The 21,155-nt window shown below is 40.4% G+C and overlaps 1 protein-coding gene across 1 annotated transcript in view; it reads left to right on the top strand.

The window, feature by feature from the left end:
* The window catches only part of ptch1 (patched 1), a 93,552-nt gene that overhangs the window by 29,770 nt on the left and 42,627 nt on the right, over nt 1-21,155 (top strand). Inside the window, exons 3-10 of the mRNA XM_062998326.1 lie at nt 5,348-5,537; nt 5,704-5,773; nt 7,635-7,726; nt 11,459-11,657; nt 11,745-11,866; nt 13,700-13,847; nt 17,504-17,635; nt 20,525-20,680. Coding sequence (XP_062854396.1) covers nt 5,348-5,537; nt 5,704-5,773; nt 7,635-7,726; nt 11,459-11,657; nt 11,745-11,866; nt 13,700-13,847; nt 17,504-17,635; nt 20,525-20,680 — 1,109 coding nt within the window. The remainder of the gene's footprint in view (nt 1-5,347; nt 5,538-5,703; nt 5,774-7,634; nt 7,727-11,458; nt 11,658-11,744; nt 11,867-13,699; nt 13,848-17,503; nt 17,636-20,524; nt 20,681-21,155) is intronic.

Consider the following 21,155-nt stretch of genomic DNA (forward strand, 5'->3'; position numbering starts at 1 on the left):
CCACGGCGTCGTTCTAATGCGTGTGGACGTTTTCTTTTCCCCACTAGTCTTTTTTACTGTCCTGGTGGTCTAGCCTTAGAGAAAAGCAGGGTTATTTCATTTTTAAATCAGTTAAAGCGACTTCAGGTCACCTTATGCGGCTGTTTGTGTCTGGCTCTGTATTGTAGCGCTACCGTTTATATAAATTGTAGCTTTATTCATTCTGTTGTATTGTTTTCTCTTCTTTTGCTCCCAGTAGGAAAGTAGTTTATCTTAACAGGTATGAAAACTGTGAAAGAAGAGTTTTAAGTTGTAGCTCCCCAGCAAATAAGGCTAGTTTTCTAGTACAGCGGTTTAATGAAACTCAACGTCAGTTGGTTCTGGGAGTGGCGTTGAGTTTATAAGGCGTTGAATTTCAAGGTATTTTTTTCCATAAGGATGTACAGGAAACCTGTTAATGCGTTCCATGGTCCTGTGGACTTGCATATATTTTAGGCTAATGTAAAGTAACTGGGTTGTTTTTGACACTTATACACTGAAAATAACACAAATATAAAAAATAAAAAAAACACTACAACGAAAAGCTAATAAAAATAAAAATGCATTTTTTTTTTACATTTAAATAGATTTTTATTTTGTTTTGTCTGAATACAAAATATTTCATGTTTTTGATGGTTATTCCATTCCTGCAATTCAGTCCTGCAGTCCTATTCACATTCCAAAAATGTTGGGACAGGGGAAATTTAGGGTTAGTAATGAGGTAAAAAAAAAAACTAAATAATGGTGTGCTTTTAAACAGGTGATTGTAATTATAGCAGTGTCCACAAAAGGCTGAGTCAATAGCACAACTGGTGATTTGAACCCTGGATCTCAGCTGTAGTGGGCTAGTGTAATTTACTACTGTGCTACCTGAGCGTCTTGCTTATACAGTATATTATTATATGCCGATATTTTAAAGCTTTTCCTGACAACTTTAGAGTGGTCATTATACAATGGTAAAACTCCATAATGAAGCAAAACGGCTTCTATTGGTGACTGGTGAGTTTAATGTGTAAACTTCAGTCATTCAATATTGTTAATAGTATAAATGAATAAAGTTAATCTGTTGGGCTTTGACTGGTTGAACATTATGTGAACATGAACCTGACCATTGGGGGGGGGTGTAAGTGTGAGTCTTAAATTAACACCTTTCATTGACAAAGGATGGCTGATCAAGGAATTAACCACTAGCTGTTAGAAATATGTACATTTTATATGGATCTTAGCCTAGAATTGTAGGACTAGGCAGTTGTAGCCTAGTGGTTAATGTACTGGACTAGTAAGCCGAAGGTCACCGGTTCAAACCCCACCCCTGCCAGGTTGCAACTGTTGGGCCCTTGAGCAAGGCCCTTAACCCTCAGTTGCTTAGACAATATACTGTGTCACTTTGGATGTTATCCATACATTTAACTTAATAGAAGTCAAAAAGAAACATATGTTGGTACTTTAATAAAACATCTGAAAGATCTGGGTGGCTGACCAGTCTAGACATTTGGAGGTGCACTTCTCACTGCGCTGTCCGGACCGCTCTCAGGTCTGGACAAAATAAATAGGGTTGTATCAGGATGAGCATCTGGTGTAAAACTCTGGCAAGTCTGGTTGGCCGGCCAGAATGATCTGCTGTGGCGACCGCTGCTGTATATACAGGAGCAACAGGCAGCTGTAATGTATGGTTGTAGTTAAGTACAGTGTCTTACACTTTACTACTATTAAACAACAATTACACACACTCTCGTTGGACTAAAACATGAATAAATAAACATCTAGATTCTTAGTCAGCTATTTTGTGATGCATTGTGAAATAAGTGATAGCTGCCGTTATGTTATGTGCCTTTCCAACTTTTTTTCGTACGTAGCAACGGCAGAAAAATGGTGACTAACGGCACTGCTAGATGGCTGGGTAACAACACTTGAACACCGTTTTATTATAATTTCTGTTTGTTTGGTTTTTTTTTTTCCCCTTTTTCTCCCACTTTTTGCCTGTCAATCATCCTCTCACTAGTGCTGATCTCTGCTCCTGATTGGGGAGGACGAGGCTGCTCCACGCCCCCTCCGACACGTGCACAGCAATTAAAAACCTTCTTTCTCCTACACTTGACAAGTGCAGTGCAGTACAGTGCTGTGTACGGAGAGCCACACCCTCTACCGCACTCCTTTCCCATCTCCGTGCAGGCACCACCAACCAGCCAGCGGAGGTCGTAATCGCACTAATCCTGCCCCTATCTGAACAACCGGCTAATCGATGGTAATGTGGCCGCTCAGCCTCAGCCGGCAGGCAGAGCCGAGATTCGATACGATGTATTCGAGATCTCAGCTCTGGTGAACAGCGTGTGTTTTTACCGCTGCGCCACCAGAGCGGCTCTGTTTGCTATTTAAATTGGTAGCGTTTCCCGACATATTTTGCATTTTGGGGTTAACTGCGCTTTGTCACAATTAAGAAATCCAAACCACTGGCCTTTCTTGGGAACAATGTCATCAAAATCAGACGGCTCACCTTCTCGCATTCTCTTTTGCTTTCGGGTTTCTCTCCACTGTCCATCTTCCCGTAGCTTGCTACTGTTTAAGCACTGTTCCTTGTCTCGTGCAATTCAGTGTGCGGTCTGATTGGCTATTGTGCCGGCTTTACGCCTAACCTACGTGCTGCTTGAGTAGGCTGCTTTCAGTGCTTTTCTGTGCTAGTGAGGAGGAAAAATAGAATCGATAATATGCCCAAAGCTTATCATCGTAATCGAGGAAAAGTTTATTGTGATACATATCGACATTGTTTGATCGCCCAGCTCCAGTTAAGAGTTATGCCAGGATTCGAAAACACTAAAGGCTTATTGCTTTGTGAAATTATCATTAACTGACTGTTTTCAATAACAGTTCTTGACCTGGCTCACAAGTTCTAGCAAGTCGTTTAAGCTCTTCACAACTTCACAACTCCAAAGGTGCTCAAACATTTACTTCTTTTTGCTTTTTTAGTTTCTAAATGTGTGTAATATAAATATAAAGTAATACAAATTATTTGTCCATAATATTAAACTTACATACTTGTTGTTGCTAACAGTAAAAACAAGCTCATGCTTTATAATATAATAATATCTAAAAGATACAACAACAAAAATAAATACATGATCCAGAGCAAGCCAGAGGGAATTTGCATGAAGTTACTAGTAAGAAACATGAAACGTGTACATGTATCTGTAACATTTAAAACTGTAGCCAGGAGGGATTTTTGTGGTTAGAACATCTTTCATTCAAAATCTAGCAAAACTGTCCGCACTTGTTTTTACTTCCTTTAAATCTGTGTGAGGTCAGGTCGACTCATTTAAACTCAACGATTAAAGTCATTTATCTTTTCTAACATCAAAAGTACTGCCGAACTGTCGTACTCCCTAATAAATCATGCCTCTGTACTGGATGTGAAATGTGGTGTGTTTAAAAAATGATTTAAATTTAAATTTAATTACAGTGATTTACCCAGTTATTTGTGATGATTTGGGTAACTGGGATGACTGCTGTAAAACGGTTGACAGCTTTTCTGGGCTTTTTGATCCTGCAATAAGAGAAGTTACATTTTCTTTGTAAACTGGTAAAGAGACCATGAAGAAATGAAAGAAATGACTGGTTTGAATGGCAGATCTAGCCACTAACAGCCTGCGTCAAAAACTGTTTTACAGCCGAAGCTTTTAATCACAAAGAAACATGATACAGGTGCAGAAATACAGAAGTGAATGTTAGAAGTAAGTTTGACCTGTCACAGTTATTATTTATTAGTTTATTACAATTATTTACAGCTGTTTGTCTGTATTAAAAATCTAACATGAATAAATCTCCATCATAAATTGATCTATATTGTTGGTTCTGGCTTTTAAACTGTGGACTATTTGTAAGTTGTTTAACACAGTAAGAGTTGGATAAGTTTGTAGGGATGTTGTTAAATCATTATAGAAATTTCTTATACAGGTGATGCAGTCATGCTTGGGTATAATAGGATTTTGGGTTTTGCACCCTCTACAGTGCATAATGTGAGCAAAATATTATATATGATGCACTGATGCACCGCTGCTGTCACATCATCATCACATGAAAATCTTCTTCCCCTTAAAGCTTGTTTGAGTGATTAAAAAAGGTGGAAATAGGCACACACCAGCACAGAGTGGATTGGCGGATAAAGGCGCCTGTATGATATGAGCAAAATATTATACATGATGCACTGATGCGCCGCTGCTTTCACATCATCAGACGACCCCCGAGCACTGAATTCAAGCCCACAGTACACTGTGAAGACAGTAAAGCATGGTGGTACAAAATGATGATATGGGGATGTTTTTCATACCATGGTGTTACGCCTACTTATCACATACGATCTGATCATGGATCAGTTTAAATATATCAGAACACTTGAGGAGATCATGTTGCCCTATGTCGAAGAAGAAATGTGCTTAAAATGGGTGTTTCAACATGACAATGGCCCAAAACATCTTGGTTACAGACAAACAAGATTGAGGTAATAGTGACCAGCCCAATCCCCTGACTTCAATCCCATAAAGAACTTGTGTTCTGACATCTGAAGAGCGTTTTTTTAAGCCAAAACCCAAAAATGCAGAAGAACTGTGGAATGTCGTCTAATCATCCTGGACTGGAATACCTGTTCAGAGGTGCCAGAAGTTGGTCGACTCCATGAAACACAGATCTCAGAAACAATTGTTATGCCACAGAATATTAGTTCAGTAATTTAAAGTAAAGTGAAACCTCAAACATTTTTTCATGTTATAGATACATTTTTTGAGTTTGTAAAGAAAAATGCTGGCACTGCTATTTTTTTTGAACAGCCTAATATTCATTTTTCTTAATTTTCTGTAAAGGATGAACACAAACTGGCTACATTTTGTTAATGTTTTGATTTAGAATTGAAAGTGTAGTATTTTCAGTGCATTTGCATTTATGGAAATAAAAGTTATTATAATGATTTTGTGCTTTATTCACTTTTTTAAAATCACTGCTATTTTTTTGAACACCACTATAGATAGATATAGAGAGAGAGAGCTAGATAGATAGATAGATAGATAGATAGATAGATAGATAGATAGATAGATAGATAGATAGATAGATAGATAGATAGATAGATAGATAGATAGATAGAGAGATATAGAGAGATAGATAGAGAGAGAGAGAGAGAGATAGAGAGAGAGAGAGAGATAGAGAGATAGATAGACAGATAGACAGATAGACAGATAGAGAGATAGAGAGATAGAGAGATAATATATGATAAAGTACCACTTGGGAATACATTGACAACAGCTGTGAATAATAACTTATACATTTTTTTTCTCTCTGTTTGTAGTTGGTGGCAGAGTAAATCAGGAGCTAAAGTACACGCGGCAGAAGATTGGTGAGGAGTCCATGTTTAACCCTCAGATAATGATCCAGACACCACGACAGCACGGTGAGAACATCCTGACCGCTGAAGCACTAAAGCAACACTTAGACTCGGCCGTCAAAGCTAGCAGAGTGCAAGTTTACATGTATAACAGGTAAAATACACCATTCACATGTTCTGTTATTAAAAAAGATTTAGATCAGCATGAAATATACAGTGTGCCATTTTTACTGCAGCTAATTTCAACATACATACATTATTTTCCTGATGTTGCAATGTTTAGTGTTAGTAAAAAATAACTGGATTCTTTTTTTACTTAGGAAATGGAATCTGGAACAGTTGTGCTACAAATCAGGAGAAGTCGTCACAGAAAACAATTTGGCCTACCAGGTAAGAGAGATCTCACAAACTACAAATGGAACATATAGAAAAATACAGAATAATGGGAATATTTTAACATCTACAACACAGTGGCTCGGTGGGTAGCACTGTCCACTCACAACAAGAAGGTCCTGTGTTCGATTACCAGGTGGAGCGGTCCGGTTCTTTCTGTGTGGAGTTAGCATGTTCTCCCCGTGTCTGTGTGGGTTTCCTCCGGGAGCTTCAGTTTCCTTCCACAGTCCAAAGACGTGCAAGTGATGTGAACTCACTCACTTTCTTAACCGCTTATCCAGTTAGGGTCGTGAGGGGGTGCTGGAACCTATCCCAGCTTTTCAATGGGCGCAAGGCACACAGTAACACCCTGGACGGGGTGCCAGTCCATCGCAGGGCAGCCACACATACACACACACATTCACCTACAGGGCAATTCAGTGTCTCCAATTAACCTGACTGCATGTTTTTGGACTGTGGGAGGAAACCGGAGCTCCCGGAGGAAACCCACGCAGACACGGGGAGAACATGCAAACTCGGCACAGAAAGGACCCGGACCGCCCCGCCTGGGGATCGAACCCAGGACCTTCTTGCTGTGAGGCGACAGTGCTACCCACCGAGTCACTGTGCTGCCGTGACGTGAACTGGAGATACTAAATTGTCCATGACTGTGTTTGACATCGAACTTCAACTGATGAATCTTGTGTAACCAGTTACTACCGGTTCTGTCATGAATGTAACCAAAGTGTGTAAAACATAAGATATCTAGCTACTTTTTTGTACTTAAGTCTAGTTAGGATGCACATAGTAAGTAATGATACTCGGCTGTGGTATTCAAAAACATTTTATTAGGGTGCTTGATGTGGACTGTTTTTTACACTAATGTACCATCATCGCCTGTCTGAACTGTTTACACAAGGCAGGTTGGGTCCTTTGATGTGTCTATGGAGTTTGGCTCGGGGGTTTGGTTTCTAAATCGGGACCTTCAGCCCAACATTCAGTAAATTTAAGACCGTCGCACCATTATGATGAAGTTCATGCTCTGGACACTTGCACATTTACATTTACATGTGCACAGAGAGCCACACCATTATCTGATCAGCATTATTCCTGGATTCTGTGCAGACTCCGTCAATCAGCCAGCAGAGGTTGTAATGCATCAAGTTAATGAGGTCCCTATCTGGCTCCCTTCTTCGGTGAACAACAGCCAAATGTTGTTTATATAGCCGTTCAGCCCAGTCGGATGGAAGAGCTGAGATTCGATACGATGTATTCGAAATCCCAGCTCTGGTGTGCTAGCGCAGTGGTCCCCAACCACCGGCCCGCGGACCGGTACCGGTTCGTGGGTCGTTTATTACCGGACCGCACAGAAAGAATAAATAATCAGAGATCGCTAGAAAAGCAGGGTGTTATTGTCTCGTATCACTCCTAGGTGGGAACAGCGTCTCGTTGCAGTGAAAAAAGCTCATTTTCAATAATTTGTGACTAGTATTGTTAAATCCTCAGGTCCCTGCCGGTTCGTGAAATGATATCTTACATGAAACCAGTCCGTGGTTCAAAAAAGGTTGGGGACCACTGTGCTAGCGTATTTTACCGCTGTGCCACCTGAGCGGCCTGATGAGGTTATTTTGTTGTTGTTCTTTTTGTGCACTGCAAGCTTCCGTGTAACCAAAGTCAAATCCCCCTATATGTGTAAGCATACTAAGCAAACTCGGCCATTAAAAACTGATTCTGATTCTGAAATAGGCATTGCCTTGCACACTTTTAGGGTTGGCCATGATGTTTTGGCTGAGCAATTCCCATTTCCATTCATATTTCAAGTGTACTGTGTTCAAATTAAAAATGGCATTGCATTAAATAAAAATGATTATCTTTTCAGATCATTCAAAATCTACATCCCTGTCTAATCATCACGCCTCTGGACTGTTTTTGGGAAGGTGCTAAGCTACACTCAGGCACAGCCTATCTCCCGTAAGTGCCTATACTGATATATTGTTTACTGTTGGTCTAAGAACATTCGTCCTGGGTGCGATCCCCAGGTGGGGAGGCCCGGGTCCTTTCTGTGTGGAGTTTGCATGTTCTCCCCGTGTCTGTGTGGGTTTACTCCGTGTCCAAAGACATGCAAGTGAGGTGAATTGGAGACAATAAATTGTCCATGACTATGTTTGATATAACCTTGTGAACTGATGAACCTTGTGTAATGAGTGACTATCGTTCCTGTCATGAATGTAACCAAAGAGTAAAACATGACGTTAAAATCCTAATAAACAAACTAACAAACTAAGAACATTAATTTTAAGTTGCTGATACGTTTTTTTTTAGCAGGTTTAATTACACGCTGGTGTTTATTTGCTGTCACTAACACTGTTTCGCCACTAGGTCATTCCTACTATTCAGTGCCTTTTGTGTCCCCAGTACTGATCATTTTTAAACAGTACAATTTCTAAACATCTGACTGAAATAATTAACACTTTCAAATACTAAACACAATGTTTTCTACCCCCCCTCCCCCCCCAAAAAAAATAAAATGACTGTATACATACTGTTTTTATCTCTTAGATACCAGAGGTTTTCCCATGTCCCCAGTGCTGTACATTCTGATTTAGTGATGGATATATGAGGTTTAAACATGAAAATATCTCAGATTTTCAATACTGTTTAAAAGGTTTGCTTAAGTCCCTCTAAACCTTGGATTTTTTTTTTCTTTATGAGTTTCATTTTATTGCTGATTACAGTAGACCCTTGACTTACGAATGTAATTGGTTCCAAAGTGCTGTTCTTAAGTCAAAATGTTTGTTAGTTAAACCTATTTTAAGAATTTAAGAATTTAAGAAATCATGTAAATAGAATTAATCCGTGCCAGACCTCCCAAACCCCCCCCCCGTACCTAACCTTTTTAATGTCTTAAATGGTCTTTTTTGTTATAAATACAAGAATATTTTCCCTTAAATCTTCAATTATAGAATAGACATTCCTGTAATAAACAATAATAAACAACAATACACAGTAGTACTGTACATAAAACACACATCACATTTCAGTACAGTACGTGTGCTGTACCATACACCATAATACATTTCCTTCTTTTTATATCAAATGTATCTACCAACAAGCTAATGGCTAATTTTATATCAGAATGTCCACCCTGTTATGGTCCACCCTGTTACAACCTAATACATAACAGGGTGGACGTCACAGTGTATATGAGGTGCATGTGTAATTTAGCTTGACCAATATTAGTTTGGAAAAGTATAACGTCCTTTTTATAATAAAACATGAAAAACAAATTAAAACAGTGTTTCATTTTCAAAAAGTGTTTCATTTGCCAAAAGGCATCCAATCCCAGGAATGACCCTATTATATTTTAGTGAATGTAAGAAATCAGACATATTTATATAATTAATAGCCAGTCACAGTCTACTTTTTATGGCATAATACAAAATCTGCCTGCAAATGCATGTGTTCTTTTTTTAATACAGCAGCTTAAACGCATACAGAGTGAATTATAAAACATTATCCAAGGAAAAGAAAATAATATGTTAACCTTATTTAGTGAAGTTGCCAAAATATTAGTTGGAAATCAAACCGTGCTCATGAGTGGAGTGGCAGTAGGAATTGCATGTTAATTTGGCCGGATCGCTTTGTTGTGGTTGTGCGTAAGAGGCCTGCATGGCCCCTCTCTGAAGGCCCTCATTGTGCGATCACTGTGGCCTGCGCTGGGTCCCCACACAACTGTTACCCTTCTGCTTCTAATAGCTCCTTGCAACAGTGACACTTTGCATACTTCCTTCCACCGCAGCAGAAGCACAGGCTCTCGCCTCCCGTCTCCCCCTCATCATGGATGCTAAATAAGAATTTTACTGTGTTCTGGTTGGGGGAGTTTGAATAATGACTCAAGCCTGGTTAAACACATACAATGTGGTCTACAGAATGGAGGACTTTCCAGAGCAGCTCTTTTGAAAGAAAGCGAGAGGGAAAGAGGGGAAAAAGAAATGTGAAGTGCAGTGAAAAACCAACAGGAGGTCTGTATAGGTGGACGACGAATTGAGGAGCTGCAGAGCAAAAGCACAAAGTTAAGAATAACGTGGGACGCAGGGAGACGGGGGGCGTGGGAGGATCGCATATAGACAGATTTGATTTAGACAAGGACAGAGAGGGTCCTGTTCCAGAAATACAGCCATAGAAAGCCAAACTTGCACTAAGGCATAAACAATGCCACCACATCTATCTTATGTTTTAGATAGATGATTCAGAAAGCTCCTAGCTGAGGGATGTTGCAGACATTAAGTTAAAACAGTAGAATTAAGTAATTAGTGCGGATAAATCTCAGATGATTGGGATGTGTTTTAAAAACCCAGCGTCAGTTATAATGCTGGAAGTGTGTACAGTGCCCAAATCATTTTAGCCTAACCAATTTTGTGCACGGTTCTGATTTAGGAATTAACTGACAGTTATGACCGACCAGTTCTGTTTTCTCAGTGTTTACATTACTTCCTAAACCAGATTAAGTAAATAAAATACTCAAGTCAGGGCAGTTTGATTGTAACATCAAATTAAAAGTGCAAAAACATACATTTAAAACCTAAAATAAAATGTCAAACTATAAAGGAAGAAATCGTGTTTACCTTATGTGTGCCTCAAGCTGGCAGCAGGCCTGTAAAGCAGTTCAGTCCAGTATTGTTACACAGTTACAGAGGTAACCAAGTCAAGTCAAATTTATTTGTATAGTGCTTTTTACAATGAACATTGTCTCAAAGCAACTTTAAAGAATCCAGGTAATTATAGATAATGTTTAAGGACTTTTGACCATTTTTTATTTCATAAAAGATAGTTGCTACTATGTAACCAAGTCTTTGAAATTGGAAATATTCATGTAAATTAATATTACAATAGCGCAAAACTAATTAATTAATACAAAATAATGGAATCTATATAACAATTAAACTGAATGGAATGTAATAATATTGTAACAGGGCGCTAGATGTAGCCCTGCACCTGCAAAAATAAAAAATAAAAATAAACCCACTCTATAGGATGCTGAACCAAGGTAGATAAGCTGCTAGGACTAAAAACAACCGCAGCCCGCAATGAAGAACAAGGATAGGAAAGGGACAGCACAAAACTAGTAAAAAAAATTTGACATGCTGCTCAGAGCTCCTGCAACGACTCTGTTCTCGGAAAAAGGGAAGAAAGGAAACCCAGAACAATTTGGGGACACCAATATATGAGGGTCCTCAACCAATTGGTGCATCCCACGCCCAGCATGGGTTCAAACGTGGGTCCCACTTCCGAAAATTGACGTCTTCATTCATCCAGCAAGATTCCTTCAAGAGGCCCATAAATGAAGGAGGTAAAAGTGTTGTGGCATCATACGCCAACGGAAATCTAGTTGGCATTACAATTTCAAGAGACAGCAGATTTCCAACAGAGGAGCTGGCAAATCTGTGAGGAGGAAACTGTGATAAATAGAAACACTTCCACCTGGAGCAAATGAACACTTATTGAGGTGCAGGTGACTGCCAATTTAGAGAAACTGACACGTCAGTCATCTGTGCCTCCATGCCCACTCTGCCTGCTATATTTGCAAACCTCCAAGGCGAGCTCCATGGCAAGTGTGCCTGTGTCTCATGATGTTGCACTTTAGGAAAAGGTCTGAACTGTAATTGAAATAAAAGCTGAGCTGTTTCCTCTGTTTTCTCTCAGTGGTAGACCCGCTCTGCAGTGGACCAACTTCGACCCAATGGCTCTGATTGCAGATTTGGCAACCATAACTCACCAGGTAGACTCCTGGGAGGAGATATTGGTCAAGGCAGACGTAGGTCATGGCTACATGGACCGGCCCTGCATAAACCCAGCGGACCCGGATTGCCCTTTCTCCGCCCCCAACAAGAACTCTACTCGGGTAAGCTTGGAATATACACAAGTGCACTTACACACATGGTTGAAGAAACCTTGTGTTAACAGTGTATTGTTTGTTTGTTTCTGGTAGCCATTAGACATTGCCCGAGTCCTGACTGGTGGCTGCCGTGGAATCTCCAAAAAGTATATGCACTGGCAGGAAGAGCTCATCATCGGAGGGACCTTGAAGAACGATAGTGGGAGACTTCTCAGGTAAAATTGAGCAGATGAAAATGCACTGGAAGTGAATTATTATTATTTATGTTTCTTTGTTTGTGATTAAACATTACCTACTATATTGTTAAATTATGGCACATATAAATGTTCAGATTCTAGATAATACACACAGTGCCAAAGCAAAACCATCCAATTTAAGTCCATCCAATTGGCTTTTTCCGGCTGCTCCTTTATTTAAGGGTCCCCACAGCAGATCATTCTGGTTTGGCACAATTTTTACTCTAGGTGTCCATTCTGATGTAATCCTCCTTTTTTCATCGGGGCTTGGGACCGGCACTGACAGTGCACTGACAAGTGCATTTCCCAGTTCCTAAGCTGTTCAGCCTACCCCCCTCCCTCAAATATAGCCAATCAGGTCTGTGTAGACACCCGACTGGGTGATAGCACCTCAGAGATTGAAACCCCAGATAGTTAGTGAACCAGCATTAGTGAGCTACTGTGTTTAATCGATGTGCCACCCAAGCACCTATTTAACCCTTTGATGCACAAGCTAAGCAAACCCCTTCTAATGCACAACATGGGTGGAAAATGACCCATATTCATCCATTCAAGAATATTTTCATATGCACATTTGTCAGTTATTCATGTATTTACTGTCTTAGCTAATAAAAGCTATCTATACTAGAATATGTAAACAGCTAGCAAGCAAATAGTATTGGACATATTCAAGATTCAAGAGCCTAATCTTTGGTTGTCTTTCAAAAGATCAGTAAATATGTTTTTGACTACAAACACTTACAAATGTCAGTAGTTCCTGTCAACTTCCGTAGTAAATACATAAGGGTCATTTTTGACCCATGTTGTGCATTAGAAGAGTAGTGATACAAAAATGATTTTTATTAAAAAAGTAAAAAATATAAAACTGAAATAAGGATTTGTGATGATCAAAAACAAGTTAATTGAGGAATTCATGGAAGCTTGAATGACAAAATTAATTTATTGCAAAGATATAGAAAATAAAATCTCAGTTGGGTCACTTCTGACCCAGGTTGTGCATCAAAGGGTTAAGGAGCTACTGTAACCATGTAAATCCAGCTAAATTGTGATTGCTTATTTTTTTAGCAACTCGGTTCTGGAAGTATATATGTGCATGCTAATTAGACAGGATAAAAATGAAGAATAAAAGTAAACTTAATCTGAATGAAACCCTATTTGATAACAGCAGACAGCAGTGTTCATAGAAACACATCAGAAAGTGAAATTACTTCATTGTTTGCTATGCAGTATGGAAATAGTGGTTCTTCTTCTTTGTAAAGGGTATCAAGTACACAGTGTTGTACCTTTTGCCTTATAGGGTCATAATTTACATTAAAGCTGCTTGATATTGTTTGACAGTTAGACCTGACTTGGCCATGCCTGTGGGTGGGAGGTCAGTGGAATGGGGTTCCTTATTGCTGCAGCAGTTGCAGCCACTGTAAGCTGGTCGAAGATGACTGCCTAAGGTGAATGGCACCATATGCAATATGACTTTCAGTGAGACTCTGTGTCTGGTGGGTCAAAAAAGTCTGTGTGGGCGTGTTAGTCTCCAGCTTTCCTCTCTCAGGGCCGGAGTATGTAGCGATGAAGGAAGTTACAGTCAGGGAATTAGAAATGACTAGATGTTTTACAGTTCAGTTTAAAGGAAAGTAGTAAAAATAGGTACATGGTTGGTTTTTTTATAACTACATCCTATAAAATTGTGGCTTTATTTTGGGTTAAATCATTAACGAAAGCATATTAACAGAACTCCTGGCAGCTACAGTGTTAAAAGGTCAGACATTTGCTACAGTACATCTGACTAGTTGCTCCTCTTTTGATTGTCCTTCACAGTGGCCAGGCTTTGCAGACCATGTTTCAGCTTATGACTCCCAAGCAGATGTACGAGCACCTGAAGGGCTATGATGAGGTCTCACACATGAACTGGAATGAGGAAAAAGCAGCTGCCATCCTGGAGGCCTGGCAAAGGCGCTATTCTGAGGTAAAATCCTGCTTTTAATCTGGTCTCACAGCTCAGAACCTTTAACCAGCTCACAGAGGGAGAGTGTCGGTTCTGCCAAGCTAATCCACACATCTCATCTAATGCCTGGGCTGTTCTTACTGTCTGTTTGTTCAGATTCTTGTTGATTGGTTATCAAAAGGTGTTTGAGTTTATCAGCTTATCAAAACATATCAACTTGTTCAGAGTTCACTTGCTAGATTCCTCACACACACACATGTTGGGTTTTTTACACTTCTGGGCTTTTGGGAAAATGTAAAAGGAAGTCTCTGGTGTGTCTGAAACTGGTGGGCTTAGGTTCACTTCAAATGCAGACCAGACCGTGTGTGAAGAGGAATTCAGGGGCTGGACAGAGAATACTGTGATTTGTTAAATTTGTTTTATTAATTTCCATTACAAATTTCACAAAGGCAGCTGTCTGCTGATGAGAAACAATTCTTTTTTTGATACATGGTGCTAATTTTTTTTATATAAACTGGAAAATTAATTTCAGTGTCTAAAAATGTCATGCCGCTCTTTTTTATATTTATGAAAGGCACAGTGACTGTTAACTCACCAGTCATATCAGATTTCCTTATTTAATAACAATAATAATAATAATGAGTGCATGTATGTGCACATGTAGATGTGTACATGTATGCACATGCAAGTGTATACATGCGTACATATACACTGACGAGGCATAACATTATGACCACTGACAGGTGAAGTGAATAACACTGATTATTTCTTAATCACGTCACCTGTTAGTGGGGGGGATATATTAGGCATAAAGTGAACATTTTATCCTCAGAGTTGATGTGTTAGAAGCAGGAAAAATGGGCGAGCGTGAGGATTTGAGCGAGTTTGACAAGGGTCAAATTGTGATGGCTAGACGACTGGGTCAGAGCATCTCCAAAACTGCAGCTCGTGCGGGATGTTCCCGGTCTGCAGTGGTCAGTATCTATTAAAAGTGGTCCAAGTAAGGAACAGTGGTAAACTGGTGACAGGGTCATGGGCGGCCAAGGCTCACTGATGCATTTGGGGAGCATCGGAACTGGACCACGGAGCAATGGAAGAAGGTGGCCTGGTCTGATGAATTACGTTTTCTTTTACATCGCTTGGATGGCTGGGTGAGTGTGCGTCACTTACCTGAGGATCATGTGGCACCAGGATGCACTACGGGAAGAAGGCAAGCCGGCGGCAGTGTGATGAAACCTTTGGTCCTGCCATCCACGTACCAACTATGGAAACAGTATTCCCTGATGGCTGTGGCCTCTTTCTGCAGGATAATGCACCCTGCCACAAAGCAAAAATGCTTCAGGAATGGTTTGAGGAGCACAACAACAAGTTTGAGGTGTTGACTTGGCCTCCAAATTCCCCAGATCATAATCCAATTGAGCATCTGTGGGGTGTCCTGGACAAACACGTCTGATGCATAGAGGCCCAACCTCGCAACTATTTAAAATGTTTCTATATTTATTAAAATAATTTCTATCGTGTACATTACGTTTTTCTCTTTCTTTAGTACTAATGTGACCGGGCAGTTAAGAGCAAAAAGCATTTCAGTGCTAGTTGTACCATGTATGACCTTAATGTGACAAACACACTTTAATTTGATTTCATCTGAATAATATTAATTATAATAATAATGATAATAAAAATGTAGGCACTCGGTTGGCACAGCAGTAAATTATGCAAGACCACTAAATCTGGGATCCAGGGTTAGAATCCCCAGTGGTGCTCTCAGCCGGTCATACGTTCCTGTACTCACGAATGGCTATATCTGAGGGAGGATGTCCGAGGCCTCACAATAGACTGGCGTCCTGTACGGGGGGGCATGTGACCCAACCAGGATAAAGCAGTGGTAGAAAATAATTTGGGGAAAAAATACTAATCAAAATGTACAACCTTACAATAATTAAAATACTTTTCAATTTATTTTACATTGTACAACAGGTCCATTAAAAAATGAATAGCAGTTATATAAGAAAAGTAAATTATATTAAAATAATTTTATATGTAACTGTGTATTACTTCATACTTTATCAGTTGGGTAGCACTGTGGCCTCACAGCAAGAAGGTCCTGGGTTCGATCCCCAGGTGGGGCGGTCCGGGTCCTTTCTGTGTGAAGTTTGCATGTTTTCCCCATGTCCGTGTGGGTTTCCTCTGGGAGCTCCGGTTTCCTCCCACAGTCTAAAGACATGCAAGTGAGGTGAATTGGAGATATAAAATTGTCCATGACTGTGTTTGACATTGAACTTGTGAACTGATGAATCCTGAGTAACTACGGTTCCTGTCATGAATGTAACCAAAGTGTAAAACATGACATTAAAATCCTAATAAAACAAACAAACTATTGGTTTATAAGTGTCTGTCTAGCCCTGTCAGTAAGCTCTGACATATGACCACCGGTCCTTCTCCTTGGCGCAATTTCTTTGCTTCTGTAAATTAGAAACCCTGTGGTTTTCATGGCTTATTTCTATTATTTTGTCTACCACCTGTTCATGATAAAGCAACCTTGTGTATCACTGTGCGAACTGACTTATTTCTTCCTTTAGATAAGCAAATAACGTTAACTTCTCTTATAATATGTGAATTACTGTGACACATTACATGTTTTTCTTTACGGAATGCTTTCGGATGTCCTTCACCGAGCGTGACCCCACCTGGAACTAATGTGAAAATGAAATTTTATTGGTCTACATCAAAGCCTCTTTCACATACTGTGCCTCAACTCTTACACATTCGCTCATGTATACTAGCCGTGTGTGTGTGTGTGTGTGTGTGTGTGTGTGTGTGTGTGTGTGTGTGTGTGTGTTCACCACTAGTCATAAGTGAAGTGCACATTCCACAGACTCTTTTCCCCCTCAAGGTTAGGACCCAGCTGGCTGTGTCTCCTTTTTCTCCTCCATATTTGAAATGCTTGTATTATTAGTGAACTTGGGGAGGAGGATCTGGAAGGCCGGGAAAGGTCACGTTTGAATCCGGTGGATGTGTGATGTGGGGCCGTCTGGAACACATTTAACCCACAGAGCACACGATGGCTTTTACAGCTGCCCACCCATTGGTGGCTCATAGGTGACATCATCCCGTCTCTGTTGTTTAGGCCCTGACCTCTGCTTGGTATGAGCCCTTTAGTATGTGTCTGGATAATGCGTAATGTGTGGATTTTCCCTGTGTGTGGGAGGATATGCCAACATTTTCTTATTTTCTTCTGCCATGCATTCCTTGATTTTCGGAAAGATCTAACCGACTAACATCTTAAGCACTGGTTCACAGGACAAGAAATTGTTGTTGTTAGATTCTAGAATAGAATGCCTTTATTTGTCATATACACATATACACATGTACAGTACAATTACATTATTTTTCCGCATAGCCAAGCTTGTCTGGAAGCCGGGGTGAGAGCGCAGAGTCAGCCGTTGTACAGTGCCCCTGAAATCCAAAGTGACTGTAAGGCAGAGCTGGGATTCAAACTCTCAACCTTTCAGTCGATAGTTCAAAGCTCTACACACTAGGCTATCACTGTCCTATTCTAAGAACCTAAGCCAATCTACTGCCTTATTAATATTTTTTCTTTGTTTTCCTTTATTTATGCTTTATGTTTTACATTGCTGATCTTTAATCCTTCATCATCTTCTCATTCTTTTTTGAAGGTGGTCCAGCAAAGTGTGTCCATCAATTCCTCTCAGAAAGTGCTGACCTTTACCACCACCACTCTAGAGGACATCCTTAAATCCTTCTCCAGTGTCAGTGGAATCCGCATCGCCAGTGGCTACTTGCTTATGGTACACATTTAAAAAATAATATTTTACCAAGATTATAGTACAACAGTGTTTTAGAGCCACTGTTAAATTTAAATAAAATTTTGCACACTTTTTGGCCATAATATTATATAATATAATAATAACAACTTTTTTTCGACTAACATGTAAGTTTCACTTTTAGTGTAACTTTATTCTCGAAATATTATGATTATGTTTTATTATATATATATATATATATATACAGTGTATCACAAAAGTGAGTACACCCCTCACATTTCTGCAGATATTTAAGTATATCTTTTCATGGGACAACACTGACAAAATGACACATTGACACAATGAAAAGTAGTCTGTGTGCAGCTTATATAACAGTGTAAATTTATTCTTCCCTCAAAATAACTCAATATACAGCCATTAATGTCTAAACCACCGGCAACAAAAGTGAGTACACCCCTTAGTGAAAGTTCCTGAAGTGTCAATATTTTGTGTGGCCACCATTATTTCCCAGAACTGCCTTAACTCTCCTGGGCATGGAGTTTACCAGAGCTTCACAGGTTGCCACTGGAATGCTTTTCCACTCCTCCATGACGACATCACGGAGCTGGCGGATATTCGAGACTTTGCGCTCCTCCACCTTCCGCTTGAGGATGCCCCAAAGATGTTCTATTGGGTTTAGGTCTGGAGACATGCTTGGCCAGTCCATCACCTTTACCCTCAGCCTCTTCAATAAAGCAGTGGTCGTCTTAGAGGTGTGTTTGGGGTCATTATCATGCTGGAACACTGCCCTGCGACCCAGTTTCCGGAGGGAGGGGATCATGCTCTGCTTCAGTATTTCACAGTACATATTGGAGTTCATGTGTCCCTCAATGAAATGTAACTCCCCAACACCTGCTGCACCCATGCAGCCCCAGACCATGGCATTCCCACCACCATGCTTGACTGTAGGCATGACACACTTATCTTTGTACTCCTCACCTGATTGCCGCCACACATGCTTGAGACCATCTGAACCAAACAAATTAATCTTGGTCTCATCAGACCATAGGACATGGTTCCAGTAATCCATGTCCTTTGTTGCCATGTCTTCAGCAAACTGTTTGCGGGCTTTCCTGTGTAGAGACTTCAGAAGAGACTTCCTTCTGGGGTGACAGCCATGCAGACCAATTTGATGTAGTGTGCGGCGTATGGTCTGAGCACTGACAGGCTGACCCCCCACCTTTTCAATCTCTGCAGCAATGCTGACAGCACTCCTGCGCCTATCTTTCAAAGACAGCAGTTGGATGTGACGCTGAGCACGTGCACTCAGCTTCTTTGGACGACCAACGCGAGGTCTGTTCTGAGTGGACCCTGCTCTTTTAAAACGCTGGATGATCTTGGCCACTGTGCTGCAGCTCAGTTTCAGGGTGTTGGCAATCTTCTTGTAGCCTTGGCCATCTTCATGTAGCGCAACAATTCGTCTTTTAAGATCCTCAGAGAGTTCTTTGCCATGAGGTGCCATGTTGGAACTTTCAGTGACCAGTATGAGAGAGTGTGAGAGCTGTACTACTAAATTGAACACACCTGCTCCCTGTGCACACCTGAGACCTAGTAACACTAACAAATCACATGACATTTTGGAGGGAAAATGACAAGCAGTGCTCAATTTGGACATTTAGGGGTGTAGTCTCTTAGGGGTGTACTCACTTTTGTTGCCGGTGGTTTAGACATTAATGGCTGTATATTGAGTTATTTTGAGGGAAGAATAAATTTACACTGTTATATAAGCTGCACACAGACTACTTTTCATTGTGTCAAAGTGTCATTTTGTCAGTGTTGTCCCATGAAAAGATATACTTAAATATCTGCAGAAATGTGAGGGGTGTACTCACTTTTGTGATACACTGTATATATATATATATATATATATATATATATATTCACCTCCTTGTTTCTACACTCACTGTCCATTTTATCAGCTCCACTTACCATATAGACGCACTTTGTAGTTCCACAGAGTAGGTATTATTTGGGTGGTGGATCATTGTCAGCACTGCACTGACATGGTGGTGCTGTGTTAGTGTGTGTTGTGCTGGTATGAGTGGATCAGACAAAGCAGCGCTGCTGGAGTTTTTAAACACCGTGTCCACTCACTGTCCACTCTATTAGACACTCCTACCTAGTTGGTCCACCTTGTAGATGTGAAGTCAGAGACGATCGCTCATCTTTTGCTGCTGATTGAGTTGGTCATCTTCTAGACCTTCATCAGTGGTCACAGGACGCTGCCCACAGGGCGCTTTTGGTGGGATATGTTTTTGGTTGGTGGACTATTCTCAGTCCAGCAGTGACAGCGCTGCTGTGTCTTATCCACTCATACCAGCACAACACACACTAACACACCACCACCATGTCAGTGTCACTGTGGGGGTCCTGACCATTGAAGAACAGCATGAAAGGGGGCTAACAAAGTATGCAGAGAAACAGATGGACTACAGTCAGTAATTGTAGAACTACAAAGTGCTTCTGTATGATAAGTGGAGCTGATAAAATGGACAGCGAGTGTAGAAACAAGGAGGTGGTTTTAATGTTATGGCTGATAATATCACCAAATATACGAGTCTATTCCCCAAAATATTATGACTCCATTCCTGAGATATTATGACTTTCATTTTTTTAACAGCAGTACTAAAACACTGTCATATGATATTATTGGACATTTTTTTTTACTGTTTTTTTCCCCGTTTTGCATTTATATTTAAGCATGTAAGTATTCTCTACTCACCAGTGCAGCAGTGCTGTTGACCCTGACAGTATTAGTGTGTGGTAAAACATGAAAATGAAATTAAGCAAGTTAAAGATGCTGTATATTAATTAGTTAATTGTGATCATACCAGCTGATTTAGTTATTAAGAGCTGTTTTTTTGTTGTCTGCAGCTTGCCTACGCGTGTCTGACCATGTTGCGCTGGGACTGTGCCAGATCCCAGGGGGCAGTGGGGCTGGCCGGCGTGCTGCTGGTCACTCTGTCCGTCGCTGCTGGACTCGGTCTTTGCTCTCTCATCGGCATTTCCTTTAATGCTGCTACCACTCAGGTAAACACACGAATGAATACAAGATTCTAATTCTTCAGCTCGTCCAGTAGGCAAATAAATGCTTTAATCTTTTAGTTTCTGTAGTTAATGAACTTGATCAAATTTAGTAGAAAGTAGAAATTCAGTTCCAAACAAATGTCATAAATTCTTACTTCAATTAAACAATAATTAAATACATGTATCTATTAGGGTGCTCAGGTGGCGTGGCGGTCATTAATGCTAGCCCAGTTCTATGCCCTACTGGCCGATAGCACAGCTGAGAAATCAATCCATGGATCACAACAGTGCTATCGGACAGTCAGGTGTCTGCATAACATATGAAGGCAGGCAGTAGCCTAGTGGTTAAGGTACAGGACTAGTAATCAGAAGGCTGCTGGTTTAAGCCTTACCACTGCCAGGTTGCTTCTTTTGGACCCGTATGCAAGACCCTTAACCCTCAATTGCTCAGATTGTATACTGTAACTGTAATGTAAGT

This window comes from Trichomycterus rosablanca, chromosome 7 (assembly GCF_030014385.1).
Source record: "Trichomycterus rosablanca isolate fTriRos1 chromosome 7, fTriRos1.hap1, whole genome shotgun sequence".
NCBI classification, from domain to species: Eukaryota; Metazoa; Chordata; class Actinopteri; order Siluriformes; family Trichomycteridae; genus Trichomycterus; species Trichomycterus rosablanca.